Source organism: Wyeomyia smithii, chromosome 1, assembly GCF_029784165.1.
Source record: "Wyeomyia smithii strain HCP4-BCI-WySm-NY-G18 chromosome 1, ASM2978416v1, whole genome shotgun sequence".
In the NCBI taxonomy this organism is placed as follows: domain Eukaryota; kingdom Metazoa; phylum Arthropoda; class Insecta; order Diptera; family Culicidae; genus Wyeomyia; species Wyeomyia smithii.
In genome coordinates this window covers 142,520,296-142,535,545 of record NC_073694.1, presented here as the reverse complement: position 1 = coordinate 142,535,545, position 15,250 = coordinate 142,520,296, and the positions used below count along the sequence as shown (strand labels likewise).

Genomic DNA, 15,250 nt, shown 5'->3' with positions numbered 1-15,250 from the left:
TTCGTGTCGTTGAGGACTACCGGTCTAATAAACGTTTTGTAGATGGTCAACTTTGTGGAGCGGCGAAGCGATTTTCGCAACCTAAAGGTGAGCGCGTTTTCGGCCATTTTGCGTCTTTTAATCTCTCTGTTAGTGTCTTGTCGGCGGTCACTAGTGAGCCCAAATAAACATACTCATATACCACCTCGATTTCGTTACCGTTCTATCCGTGGTGGGAGGCTAACAGTGTTTCATGTATTTTGTCTTCGTCGTGCTTACGACTTGTCCGACCCGATTGGCCTCTGCCTTAAGTCTGCTGTACGTTTCAGTACCTTCCAGCTGGTCTCGAGGTACGATGCTGGCCTAACAAGCCAGTCGTCGTATGTTCGAGTCCCGACTCGGCAGAGCCTATTAGTGTCAATAGTATCGTAGCGCTAGCCCCGCAATTGTCCTGAATACTTAACAGTTGGCTGCGAAGTCTGTGTAAAATAAAACAGAAGGTCGAGTTCCGATACGGAATGTATCACCAAGGCTTTGCTTTGCTTACATTTCAGTCAGCGTTTAAAAGTTGCGTGTCATAATGTCAATGTCGTCGGTCACGCCAAGTAACTGGCCGGACTTCCCGAAGATCGTACCACTCGTGTCTATCCCCGCGCACCTTCCATGGCAATGTTAAAAAGCAGACATGAAAGGCCATCGCCCTGCCGCAACCCTCTTCTAGATTCGAAAGGACTCGACAGCGTCCCGAAACTCGCACTGTACTCATCACTTTATCCATCGTCGTCTAACCAATCGCGTAATTTTGGCCGGGTACCCGTGTTCGTGCATAGTTTGCCATAACTGATCTCGTTCGATTGTGTCATATGCCGCTCTGAAGTCGATGAATAGGTGATGCGTGGTTACGTTGTACTCGCGGCATTCCTGGAGTAACTGCCGCAGTGCAAAGATCTAGTCCGCGTTGTCGCGGGCCCCTATGAATCCCGCCTGATATTGCCGCACGAATTCTTTTGCGACGGGTGATAGACGGCGGCATAGAAGCTGGGAGAGTACACTGTAGACATCGCTTAGCAGCGTGATTGCACGATAGTTGCTACAATCCAGCTTGTCGTCTTTTTTGAAGATGGGACACACGATTTCTTCCATCCGTTCCTCCTCCTTCCAGATCCTGACAATCACCCAATGCAGTGCTCTAGCCAGTGCTTCACCACCGTGCTTGGTAGTTGGTTACTGCCAGTGGCTTTGTCGCTTTTCAACCTGCCGATTTCCTCTCCAATCTCCTGGAGGCTTGCAGCCGGGAATCTGTCGTCTGCTGAACGCCCTGCCGCAGATCAGCTACCGTATCACCTTCGTCTACTGTAACATCGCCGTTAAGATGCTCGTCGTATTACCTTTCGATCACCTCACACTCGCTCGTCAGGAGATTTCCTCCCAGGTCGCGGCACATAGCGGTTTGTGGTACGTAGTCTCTGCGCGAACTGTTCAGTTTGTCGTAGAACTTACGGGTGTCGCCTACGCAGTAGAAGTGTTCCATCGCTTCGCGATCTCGTTCCTCCTGTTGGTGCTTTTTCCTTCGAAGGACCGAGTTCGGCCTGTTCCGTGCACATTTTGATGTTTCGTACTACTATACAATGTGAGGCTGCAAAGTTTACGCACCGCTGACCGTTGTCGTTCGATACGATGTGAAGACTATTCTGTCCAATCACCGGTCTGTATATTACCTCACTTGAATCTTCATATCGCCGATGACAATTGTCACGTCCATTCCGAGTTGTGATCTCGTCGTGTTCGGTCGCAATTTCATTTCGGTCTCGATAGTGCCGACCAGTTAATCGCCTTCAAGGTCACCGTGCATTGTATTGCGTGTGCACTGCTGCTCGTTGCCGTCGTCTATTGAAGACAAAGGAACGCATCATCGCCTATTGGTACCGTACGCCACAGACTGTACGTTGTGTCGCTACTGCGAGAGATCCAGTACCCGGCGTTCTGCTGTTTGGCTGTACTGGTACTGCTGTGTGGCTGGAGCGGCTGCAGCTTTTGCTACCGGACTCTTGTGTGAAGGACTGGAGATTGGCATCGCCCGTGCGCTGATTGCGGTGGAGAGCGGCTGCAGAAGATAAGTAGTTTTTTTTCTTGGTTTTTTTCTACAATATTATTTGTTGATTGGCATTTTGCGTGTGTGGCTTACGCGTCCAACATGGACGATGAACGCGGGGATGAAAACCCGCTCGTTCTACCGCCTAGCCCTCCCGAATACAAAGTTCCAAGGGTTAAGAATGGAACCCCGCAGGAAGCTACCAATCGGCTTAAGCAGTATCCGGAGGGCAAAGCTGGTATTGGGGCTGTATTTTTCCGGCCGAAAGTGAAAGCATTGAACACAATGCAAATATGTAAAGATCTGGCACGGTTTACAGCCGTGACTGAAATTACCAAAGTGCGCCCGAATAAGCTGCGTGTTTTAGTGTCCGACTTCAAGCAAGCAAACGAGATTGCTGCTTGTGAGCTCTTCACGCGGGAGTACCACGTGTACATTCCAGCTCGCGTAGTTGAGATTGACGGTGTGGTCAGCGAATCGAGTCTGACTGTCGAGGACCTGTTGAAGGCTGGAAAAGGCCTTTTCAAGGATTCTAGCCTTGAACCTGCCAAGATACTTGAATGTAAGCAACTACATTCAGTATCGCTCGACAAGGGTGTAAAAACTTACACCCCATCAGACTCTTTTCGCGTGACTTTCGCCGGGTCTGCACTGCCGAGCTATGTGCTCGTGGACAAGGTGCGTCTGCCCGTGCGCTTGTTTGTACCGCGGGTAATGAATTGCCTCAAGTGCAAACAGTTGGGCCATACGGCCTCCCACTGTGGCAATAAAGCACGTTGTGGCAAGTGCGGAGAGCAACATGCGGATGACGCCTGTAATAAGGGTGCTGAAAAGTGCCTTTATTGTGGGCAGACTCCGCATGAGCTGTCTTCATGTCCCGCGTACAAACAGCGCCAAGACAAGATCAAGCGGTCTCTGAAAGAGCGCTTTAAGCGCACTTTCGCAGAAATGCTCAAAGAGGCCGCTGCCACCAAACTGGTTTCCCCGAATCTCTTCGAGGTCTTGCCATCCGATGAGTCTGATTCTGACGATTCAGTTGGGGAATCTTTTTTTGTTGAGCCCGGGAAATCTAGGAAGAGGAAAAACCATTCTTTTCCTAGGCTTCCTAGGAAAGGACAGAGAAGGGGTCCATCTGAAGTGACTGATACTAAGAAACAAAAAAGTGCTGTAGAAAATCCGAAGCAAACTCCTCCGGGATTGGCAAGATTGAATTCAAGTAAGGAGTTTCCGGCACTTCCAGGAACATCAAAAAACCCAACTGTTCCTTCTTTTTCGTCCAAGATTCAAGAATCTGGACTGCTGAAGTTTTCAGATATTGTGGACTGGATTTTTGAAAATTTCAACATAACTGATACTCTTAAAAGTCTTCTGCTGGCATTTCTACCAACAGTTAAAACGTTTTTGAAGCGGTTGACTGCTAAATGGCCCCTCCTTGCAGCGATCGTATCCTTCGATGGCTAATTCATCGGATGAGATGACGGATTCTATCTCTATTTTACAGTGGAATTGTAGAAGTATCATCCCCAAAATTGATTCATTTAAAGTTTTGATTAATAAGCATAAATGCGATGCATTTTCCCTCTGTGAAACTTGGCTCACTTCAAATGTAGATCTTAGCTTCCATGATTTTAATATAATTCGCCTCGACCGAGACACCCTTTACGGAGGAGTACTTCTAGGGATTAAGAAGTGCTATTCCTTCTATCGTATTAACCTCCCCAGGGTCCCAGGCGTCGAAGCTGTCGCATGTCAAATGACAATACAAGGTAAAGAGCTTTGTATTGCCTCAATATATATTCCTCCCAGAGCACAGGTTGGGCAACGGCTGCTCTTTGATTTAATAGAACTTCTTCCCTCACCACGTTTGATTTTGGGAGATTTCAACTCTCACGGCGTGGCTTGGGGTTCCCCTTCTAATGATAACCGTTCCTCTTTGATCTATAACCTCTGCGACGACTTCGACATGACAATATTAAACAACGGGGATATGACACGCGTTCCGAAACCTCCAGCGCGCCCCAGTGCTTTAGATTTATCTTAATGTTCAACATCGCTACGGTTGGATTGCATATGGAAGGTAGTCCTTGATCCCCACGGTAGCGATCATTTGTCTATTCAAATTTCAATTGATAATGGTTCAACTCGCACGCGATCAGTTGATATTCCGTATGACCTCACACGGAATATCGATTGGAAATTATACGAGGAAATGATATCAGAAGCTGTCGAGTCGATTCAACATCACCCACCACTTGAAGAATACAACCTCCTCGCGGGCTTGATTCTCGACGCCGCGTTGCAAGCCCAAACAAAGAAATATCCCGGCGTGACGATCAAAGAACGGCCTCCCACTCCGTGGTGGGACCATGAGTGCTCCGATGTCTACACGGAAAAATCCGAGGCGTTTTTGGCCTTCCAGAAGGGAGGTATACCTGGCGACTATATACGGTATTCGGAGCTTGATACCAAGCTTAAAAGCTTGGCTAAAGCAAAGAAACGCGGATATTGGCGTCGGTTCGTGAACGAGACGTCGAGGGAGACATCGATGAGCACTCTTTGGAACACAGCCCGAAGAATGCGGAATCGCGTAACGGTCAACGAAAGCGAGGAGTCTTCAAGTCGGTGGATATTTGATTTTGCCAGGAAAGTATGTCCGGACTCTGTTCCTGCGCAAAACTTTGTTCGCGATACGTCTCCGGGCCACGATGCGATAGAATCACCTTTTACGATGGCAGAACTTTCAGTTGCCTTCCTGTCCTGTAACAATCACCGATGGAAAAAAATCGCTTCTAGCGACTAATGAATACGTATAAACCGAGCCTATGATGCGTTGACATCGTCGTCAGTGTGCGAGTTATTCTTATTCTTCGCACATTTGCAAACAGACCTCCATGGTAGGTGAATAGGTGAAGATCACAATAGAGCACCATATAAAAAAAATCGTTACTGGTGCACTCTCTCCGCCTTCCTTCTTACGATGTACTTTTCATCGTGGAAGCACGCAATATATGTTATTCTCTATGTGCACAGCTGAGAATATAAAGTTAGTCGCGTTATGAACAAGTAATGAATAAGAGAAATTGGATCGTAAATATTTACTCAATGATGGGGATTTTTTTTCAAGAAAGAGAGTTCGTGTTTTCCTACTCTCACTCAACTCAACGGGGTTTTCTTTGGTGGAAGCTGGTAGGTGCAAGCGCAAGTGCAAATTGCTAGTTGGTTAGAAGCTTTTGACGGTATAAGGCGTCAAGATGGACAAAGGGCTAAGAAAAAATAATGTATCCGAAAAAGTTCGGCAAATGTTTGTGGCGGAGAATGGCAATTTCCGGTGCACGGCGGTGGAAAATTGTAGCTATCGGCCAAAAGTCATTAACGTTACGAACTGCCATCGTAACTTTTTCTCTCTCAGTTTGCCATGATCAGACAACAAATATTTAGCTAACCTTTTATAGTGTTTTCATAACAAAAAATGAGATTTCGGAAATATTAACTTAAACAACTTTTTTAACAATTTTGAATTTTGTGTATTGATAATGTAAAGCAATGCCTTGGTGCTACATTCCGTCTTGAAATTTGAACTTCTGTTTATTATACACAGACTTCGCAGCCAACTGTTGAGTGTACAGGACAATTGCGGGGCTAGAGCTACGATCCTTCTGACACTATTAGTTTTCCCCGAGCTGGAGAGAGAGAGACTTTTTTATTTCAAATAAAGTTGTTCCTTGATCATTGACAAAATTGATCTTTCTGACGTAGAATACGTCTTACGGCAACATATATAGGGGTTCAACTTCAATACAGGGATCCAATTCCGAAAACCGAAAACATGGAGAGCGTCACGAAAATTGTCCTATTTCAAACGTTCTGAACTCAGTCAGTTTTCAACCGTTTTCCGTCATTTTTGCAGCAATCGCTTGGAAAATCATTTAAGCAACCGTCCAAATGCAGAAAATTGTAATCTGACTGTTCGAACTATTGTACTATTGAAAATTGTTGAACCTTGTCGAAACGTAAATGTCGACCTTTGATTGGTTGCTTGCTGCCTTTCCCTAAAAAGGACGACAGAATGGAGTACCTAGTTAGCCAGGAATGCACTCGTTGGGCTATATAATAGACTGTTTCTCCTCAAGCAATCTCAGTTTACTAGCAGCAGGCAGCAGCGGCGGACAGTAGCAGCGATGGCAGTGGGCAAAGGCGGCGTGGAGCAGCAGCGGGCAACAGCGGCGGCGGTAGTGGTTAGCTGCAGAACCTAACTTTTTCAGTTCGGCTCCCTTTTGATCTGAGTTGGACCTCACCAGTGGTGATTCAACTCAGATATCGTTGGGTGAATACAGCCAGAAATTAAATGAGACTCGCACCGCCAGTTGGTTTGAGAAGCCACCATCTTCCAGGGTGTATATATATAGGGTGTGTGCACATATATAACGTGTGTGAATATTTATAGCGTGTGTCGCTAGCGTGCGTGGCTAGCTATATAGCGCGTGCATGTCTATAGCGTGCGTGGCTTGCGTGTGCATGGTTATATAGTTTCTGTGCTTGTCTATAGCGTGTCTGTGCATGTCCATAGCATGTCTGTGCATGTTTATAGCGTGCGTGGCTAACTATATAGCGTGTGTGCATATCTATAGCGTGCGTGGCTAGCTATATAGCGTGCGTGACTAGCAGTATAGCGATAAAAATTATCATATATAGTTTCAAATAAATCATCTCATGTTGATTTTACACAGTAAATCATTCAGAACTAAATCAAAAATTTGCCATGTCAAAAAACAATATTCAGTTGTCGATAAATGGCATTGACAAACATTATTAACCTCTTTTGACTTCAGCTTAGCCTCAAAGTTTACTGAGTGTATTTTTACATTTATTTGAAGAATGTTTGCGCCAGTGAACCTGAATCACATAATTTTTCGCTCAAGTCCTACTATTTGCAGCGATCAGTTTTAAAATTATCTACGCTACTGAAACTGCGGAAAATTGTTCGTAAACCTAGGTTACCGGGAATGCACTATTGGCCCTCATCGTAGCCACTGCCTAAATTAAGCTTTCTCAGTGCAACTTGATACAAAAGATAGCCACAGAACAATACAATTTCATTCTTGTTTTGGATATGGCGTCAAGTGAAACTGCTTAGCTGCACATAGCTTTTGCTGTTGTTCTTTGTCGTTACCGGTGCCGTCTGTAGAGGTAAACGTCATCTGGAACAGAGAGACCATTAAATTGATTAACCCCATTGAGTGTATTCCTAAACCTATTGCAAGAAATACATTGACTTAAGACAGGCTATCGTATTCTAGGTTAACTCTGCGGTCGTGTCTAATAAACAACCTCTTCAACTTTTTCACGATGGGTAATTCCTTACATATAATTAGTTGGTGTTAAGTCAGATCAACATTTTAATATAAACAAATTCTAGATTTCCTACTTTTGAATTTCGGAGTTTTCAAGCTTTTGTGCAATTTTGATGTTACGGGCCCGTTTGATTTATCACTAACAGCATGTTTCTCCTACTTGACCCATTATGGCCAAACAACATCTGTCGTTACAAACCCAACCAACTTTACAGAAACAAACCCCCTGTGGTCAATGAAAGCAAATAAATATGTTACTAAAACCGAACCATCGAACCGCACTGTGTCAACAGGGTGTGTTACAACTGATTCAATTGTGACGTACGGAGAACTTACAAAACAAATTTCTTCTAAATATGTATTAAGAATTTTTTCTTTACTGTTACAAGTGAATACAAATTTTAATAACAGTTCGAATATTTCCAAAACAAATAAAAACAAAGGTTCAAACTGTAACTGTTTTCAGTACAGAGCATATAGCTCTGAAACTAACCTTATAATCGTTGTGGCAATGCTTTTCGGTCGGAGGGTTGTGGAATGAGCGCGAAGCCTTTTAAGACCACTATTGTTGGCCCAAACTAGTGTTTCTTGAACTGGTATTCCGCGAACATTCGACTAATTGAAATCAGACCAATCAGGAAAAAAGCTTCGATGAGCTTTTTATCATACCAATTGTTTCTCCTCTATGTTTTTCGAACTGTTGTGAAAGATAGAAAAAGTTTTAATGATTTGCAAAATATTGCAGATTTTATCAGGTATTAATCAGGCATTAGACGTAAAAAACACTTACCATATTTTGTTTGGATTTAAGTTGCATAACATTTTTACTAGGGTAAATATGTTTGTTAAATTAGCCGTTACAAATTTGATCTGTAAATATTTTATGTCATTTGTACTCAGAAATATAGAAAATTGAAAAGGAAGGGAAAAAAGATTTGAGTTGTTAGACTTATATTCCAAGTTCCTTATTGAATTTGATATGAATAAACAAGTCCAGTGATAATAAAAATGTCGTTGCCAGCATATGTTTAATAAGAATGATAATTCTACAAACCTCTACAAATTTTTGCTAAAGATTTTGCTAAAGAAGCCTTATTTTACCTCTCGGTGTTATTTCTGTACTTCTGTACAAATATATTCGGTTCAACACAATTGGCATACAGCACTAAAACCTGAAAATCGCAGCACTGAAACGTGAAAATGCAGTATCAAAATCTGCAATAATGCATCCAAAACCAGTTCAAAAGCAAGGCAAGCATTATTCAAAGATTTTCAAAACTCCATCCCCTCTCACTCTTCCATAACGTTACGACCCAAATTTGTATGAGGAAAATATTCCATTCACTAATCATAACAGAACTAGTGAGTAATGTCATTGACGAAATCGCAACGCAATACAACAAACGTATGATTTCTCGGTAACAAACATAGCACATTTTAATATCTGTTTGGCTGCTATAGAAAACCTGCTGAAAAAAATACCTTCCGAACTACTTACTCTCCCTCCCATCATCACCGCACCGCATCATCGCTGCTGCGTCACTGCGATGCGAGATGCAATCCAACCAACATTTATGGGACTCTCAATTATTCTTTTGCTTGTTGCTATCGTTTTTTTCCTACGATGCGCCACCTATGAAGAGAGAATAAAAACGGAGCAACGCGCATCACTCTATTCTCAGAGTTGTATGTAGTCAACTGTTGTATTTGTCATCTCCGAGTGACCAAGGCACCAACATTTTATTACGTATTGAGAGGATACAATTTTAGTCATGAACTGTGCACTTCATGATGTGCACAACTCAAGATGAAAAAACAATCAGCTCAAAATCATTTCATTTCCTTCACTGGTAACAATAACGCGCCTGGGTTAGATAGAATCAAATTCAACTTATTGAAGAATCTACCCGGCAATGCCAAGAGGCGCTTGCTGAACTTGTTCAATAAGTTTCTGGAGTAAAACATTGTACCGCAAGATTGGAGGCAAGTGAAGGTGATCGCCATCCAAAAACCGGGAAAACCAGCTTCTGATCACAACTCTTATAGGCCGATTGCAATGCTATCCTGTATCCGGAAATTGATGAAGAGAAAATGATACTCCGTCGTTTAGACCATTGGGTCTAATCAAATGGTCTACTATCAGATACTCAATTTGGCTTCCGCCGTGCCAAAGGGATGAATGATTGTCTTGCGTTGCTTTCAACAGATATTCAGCTGGCGTATGCTCGCAAAGAACAAATGGCGTCTGCGTTCTTGGACATTAAGGGGGCTTTTGATTCCGTTACTATTGACATTCTTTCGGGCAAACTTCACCGACAAGGATTTTCACCAATTTTAAACAATTTTTTGCATAATTTGTTGTCCGAAAAGCTTATGCATTTTACGCATGGCGATTTGGCAACTTTTCGTATTAGCTACATGGGTCTTCCCCAGGGCTCATGCTTAAGCCCCCTTCTTTACAATTTTTATGTGAATGACATTGACGCATGTCTGGCAAATTTATGCACGATAAGACAACTTGCAGACGACAGTGTAATCTCTGTTACAGGAGCCAAAGCTGCCGATTTGCAAGGACCATTGCAAGATACCTTGGACAATTTGTCTGCTTGGGCTTTACAGCTAGGTATCGAATTCTCTCCGGAGAAGACTGAGATAGTAGTTTTTTCTAGGAAGCGTGAGCCTGCTCAGCTCCACTTACAGTTAATGGGTGAAACGATTTCTCAGCCTTTGGTATTTAAATATCTTGGTGTCTGGTTCGATTCGAAAGGCACCTGGGGATGTCACGTTCGGTATTTGATGAAAAAATGTCAACAAAGAGTGAATTTTCTCCGGACAATTACCTGATCATGGTGGGGCGCCCACCCAGGAGACCTCATAAGGCTTTACCAAACAACGATATTGTCGGTGCTTGAGTACGGGTGTTTCTGCTTCCGCTCCGCTGCAAACACCCATTTAATCAAGCTGGAACGATTGCAGTATCGTTGTTTGCGTATTGCCTTAGGTTGCATGCATTCGACCCATACGATGAGTTTGGAAGTTTTGGCGGGCGTTTTCCCGTTAAAAGACCGCTTTTGGGATCTGACTACTCGTATTCTCAACAAATGTGAGGTTTTGAACCCCTTGGTAATTAAAAATTTCGATAGGCTAGTTGAACTTAATTCTCAAACCCGTTTCATGACTGTGTATTTCAATCACATGTCTCAAAGTATAAATCCTTCCTCATACACCTCCAATCGTGTCAACTTGTTAGATACTTCTGTTCCTACTGTGTTTTTTGATACATCCATGATGAAAGAAACTCGTGGAATCCCGGATCATTTACGCGTGCAGCAGATCCCTAAAATATTTTATAACAAATATAAAAACATCAACTGCGACAATGCGTTTTATACTGATGGATCACTTCTCAACGGGTCCACTGGCTTCGGTTTCTTCAACAATAATTTTACCGCCTCCTACAAGCTCGATAATCCTGCTTCTGTTTACGTCGCAGAATTGGCTGCAATTCAGTATACCTTAGGGATTATTGAAACAATGCCCACGGACCATTACTTCATCTTTACGGACAGTCTCAGTTCTATTGAGGCTCTCCGATCGATGAAGGATGTAAGGCACTCTCCGTATTTCCTGGGGAAAATACGGGAACATATGAGTGCTTTATCCGAAAAATCTTCTCAGATTACCTTAGTGTGTGTCCCTTCTCATTGTTACATTCCGGGCAATGAGAAAGCGGACACTTTGGCTAAGGTGAGCGCAACAAACGGTGATATTTACAACAGACCAATTGCCTACAATGAATTTTTAAAATTTTCACGTCAGAATACACTTGTCAACTGGCAGGCCTCGTGGGATAAGGGAGAACTGGGAAGGGAGAACACCTTGGTTTCGGGGGTTGGATGTAGGACGAGATTTCATTCGCATGATGTCTCGGATTATGTCCAACCACTACGGGCTAGATGCACATCTCTTGTGTATTGGGCTGGCAAGCAGTAATCATTGCGTTTGTGGATTGGGGTATCAAGACATTGAACACGTGGTTTGGGTGTGTGCTGAATTCTGCGGCGCCAGATCTCTACTTTTGGATACCCCCAGGGCCCGAGGGATACAGTCCTATGTGCCAGTTCGTGATATTCTCGCTCAGCGAAACTTGCCATACATGCTACATGTTTATAGCTACTTGAAGAGCATCAAGGTGCCAATTTAACAGCGAAACAAAAAAAAACCATGTTAGTTTTAGTATTAGATTTAGTTTCAGCTCGTAGTCGGCAGTGAGGGTAAAGAATTTGCCTTTAGCTTATAAGATATTTTAGACCATAAGGCATTAGATTTAATTGGCTCCGTAAAACATTAATTTGTATTGTGCCGTGTCAAATAAATGTTGTGTGAACAAAAAAAAAAATTGTCACGTCCCTCCTCGGGCAGCCGTCATACACTCGCTCCAGCTGCGCGTAGAGCGCTTCCTTCTCATCATCGGATCTCGCCTCGTGTGGGCAGTGCACGTTTCTGATGCTGTAATTGAAGAAATGGCCTTTAATCAATAGCTCACACATCCTAGCATTATTCAGCCACCCGATCACGCGTTGACGCATCCTGCCTAGTACTAAAAAACCGGTTCTCAGCTCGTTGGTAGTGCCACAGCTCTAGTAAAAGGGAGCCGCCCGATGCCCGTTTTTCCACACCTTCTGTCCTGTCCAGCAAAGTTCCTGCAGTGCTACAACTTCGAAGCTGCGTGGATTTAACTCGTCATAGATGATCCAATCGCAACCCGGGAAGTGTAACGACTTACTGTTTCATGTTCCAAGTTTCCAATTCAAAGTCCGTTTCCGTCGCCAAGGTCTTTGCCAATTGTTGCTGGTCGTTTGTTCTTTTTGATCGTTCGTAAACTTTCATTTTAAAATGGCGGCCTGTTAGGCTTACCCCAACCCCCTGTCTCGCCGGAGGACAATCGTTTCAGCTCTGTTTAAAGTCCCACGCTGACCCCAGGGCACTGATCAGCCGCTTCTAACATGGCGATCAGACGCTGTTTTGAGCCGCACCATCTTGGTGAACAGACGCTTGGATTGGCGAAGCATTTCCTCTACCGCCGAAATATAGTTTACGCGCCAATGAACGAGTCGCACCTTCTCACTTAACTATTGTCGGATGTCAACATTGCCCAGGCAACACCAACCAGTTGTGTTCATGTTTTAAGTGGCAGTCTAGTGTATTCATATGACTCGTGGAGGTGTGAGATAGGAGCTTGTGAGGGCCGAAGCTATGTTTGACGCTCTTTCCAGGTTGTCAACTCGCCGTTTGAGGCCCAGAACTACACTTTTGCACTATAATTGTTCGTCTTTACCTTTAGAGCTACATCAGAAGTGCCCTTTTTCTGTCCAGTGTAGGACAAGAGTCAAACAGAGTGTAGTTTAAAAACAACAAGAACAAATACAGTCATCTCAGTATTATGGGCTAGTCTACACCTTGTATTGGTTTCTAACATATTTCAATAACTTTAAATAGTCAAATATAGGTTTAGTGAACGTGAACTACGTTCACTAAACTTGAATTTGACTATTACAAGTTATTGACATACGTTTGAAACCAATATAAAGTGTATTGGCCCATAATACTAGGATGACTGTATAAATGCTGTCGATGGCGATACTAGTGTAGTGCTGCTGGTAGAGATGGCAACTTACTGGCACGTTTCTATCTCTCACACTGAGAAGTCATTCCAACTTCCACTGAGGGTGTTGAAACAATAGCCAGCTATAAATAATAGTCTCTACTGAGTAAATGTACGAAGTGCGAGAATTGGATAAGCGATTCAAAACTCGATTCTAGAACTACGTCTTTAACGTTCTGCGGTGGTGTAACGGGAACACATCTGACCGGAGATTGGAAGTTGTGGGTTCGAGTCCCACCTGCTGAACTATATTTTTCGTAGTTTCTACAATCATATTTTCAGTTAGTTTAATTTTCTATCTTCATTACTACATTTACTCCTTAAATTAAAATTAGATACTAAAAGAAAATGAAAATGCTTCGTTTGTCTGCTTATTTTTCAGCTGCAAAATAGAACCGTCGCAAAAATCACCATTAGAACCCAAAATAATAACGGGTAACAAAAAATCAAGCATTCATGTATTCCGTATACCTAGCTGATTATTGATCAAAACAAAAGGTTCTCGGATTTATTCCCAGCGCAACAGTTCTCGAGCCCAGCCTAGCTGCAACGCAATTGTCTACAGCCGGCTTGACAAGCACGGCAAGTCTTGGTACGGCGAAGTACGTGATTGAATTTCAGCGGCCGCTCATTTACATGCATATTTAAGGTTGAAAAACTCACTACAACACGCTACACGGTATGCGTGACGTCAATGAATACGGAACTTACTACTGCTGGAAGTGGTTTGAAATTATAATTGCATATTTTTCCTTAAATTTTAATTCAACGTATCACTAAAAACGATGGTTATTTTTTTCAAGAGGATTAACGATATTCGTTGGAAAATTATTACCCCTGGGATTATTATCGTTTCAGTTTGTCTTTCATTTTTGGTTTGTTGAAATAGGAAATACGTTCAAGGTATCAGCTGATACTAATCACGTAAGACTAATCGCCTTAATTGTGTGCATTTGTTACACATTAAACGTAAACGGAATGAATCAATACAGATTGCTTTGAATTTTAACGTATTCAATATGTAGATTTATGAGTTAAGTTTTTGTTAGGTCATGTTTTGAATGCAACGGGACTACGCTTTTTAAAATGCTATTGATATTTGCTTGCCCTAGTTGAAATAAAGATTTTCTAGTGCAGCTTCGAAAAGTAAAAAGTGTGAATTTTGTCTGTTTTCATCCAGTGTTACACAGCTCTTGGTACAGCTATACTACTTGTGACGTTCATCGCCCAACTGTGAAAGAGCGATAGTTGCTAATGAATTTATGACGGCAACGGTTGATGCAGCTTTCATTGAGGCCATAGTTTACTCTTCCCTGCCGCACCAGTATGATTAGAGCTGATTTGTTTGTAATTGGTTTTAGTTAGATATATCTGTTGGCGTTCCAGTTTTATGCAGTTCCGCTGCTTTACAAATTGTATGTTTGTTTTTCGTAGAGGCCACTATTCAACCGTCTACGCTGTGAGATCCTTGTTTGCCTTTCATGATTGTTCGGTATTAACGAGCATGAGGAAATGTTTTTTTCCTGGTCGCCATGTTTTTGGTGTGTACATTATTTGCGATATTATTTTATATTTTGTTGTGTTCAAACTAAAATTATATTCTCGTTAGTATGTTACTTCTTTTATTTTATTTCTCTCTTGTATGTTATTCCCTCAACATTTTACTGATTTGAATACATAAGCCATCCAATACCGCTTTCCTGAAATTCTCTCAGCTTGAAAATCAAGTAATTAGATAGGTAACACACAGTTCGAGTAGTGAAAAAAAACCGGCAATAGCTGTTTATTAAATTATATTAAATTTATATGCATATAGAAAAAAAATTGATACATGTTTTTCATGCCTTGAATTTCGTCAAATAATCTACACATCGTTTTTATTCGCAAAACGAGGTGCGATTTCAATATTTGATAGAGGCGAATAAAGAATAAAGAAATCACTTCTCTTCTATAAACAACCCACGCACAGTAAACTTAAGTTTCGTTTTCATTTCTTCTCATTCGCAGGCGGATCAGATAGTAATAAGGGCAAAAGCAAAAAATGGCGCAAAATTCTGCAGTTTCCACACATATCGCAATGCATAGATCTCAAAAACAAAATAGGTAAGTGAACGGCGGATGATTTTGCATGAAAGTAAGGTTCAGAACGGAATTTTCTCCAAA

The 15,250-nt window shown here is 42.4% G+C and overlaps 1 protein-coding gene across 9 annotated transcripts in view; it reads left to right on the top strand.

The window, feature by feature from the left end:
• LOC129721809 (G protein-coupled receptor kinase 2) overlaps positions 1–15,250 on the top strand; it is a 151,505-nt gene that overhangs the window by 58,409 nt on the left and 77,846 nt on the right. For all 9 annotated transcript variants that reach the window (XM_055674882.1, XM_055674855.1, XM_055674828.1 and 6 more), the window contains one exon: positions 15,095–15,190. In XM_055674882.1, coding sequence (XP_055530857.1) covers positions 15,095–15,190 — 96 coding nt within the window. The remainder of the gene's footprint in view (positions 1–15,094; positions 15,191–15,250) is intronic.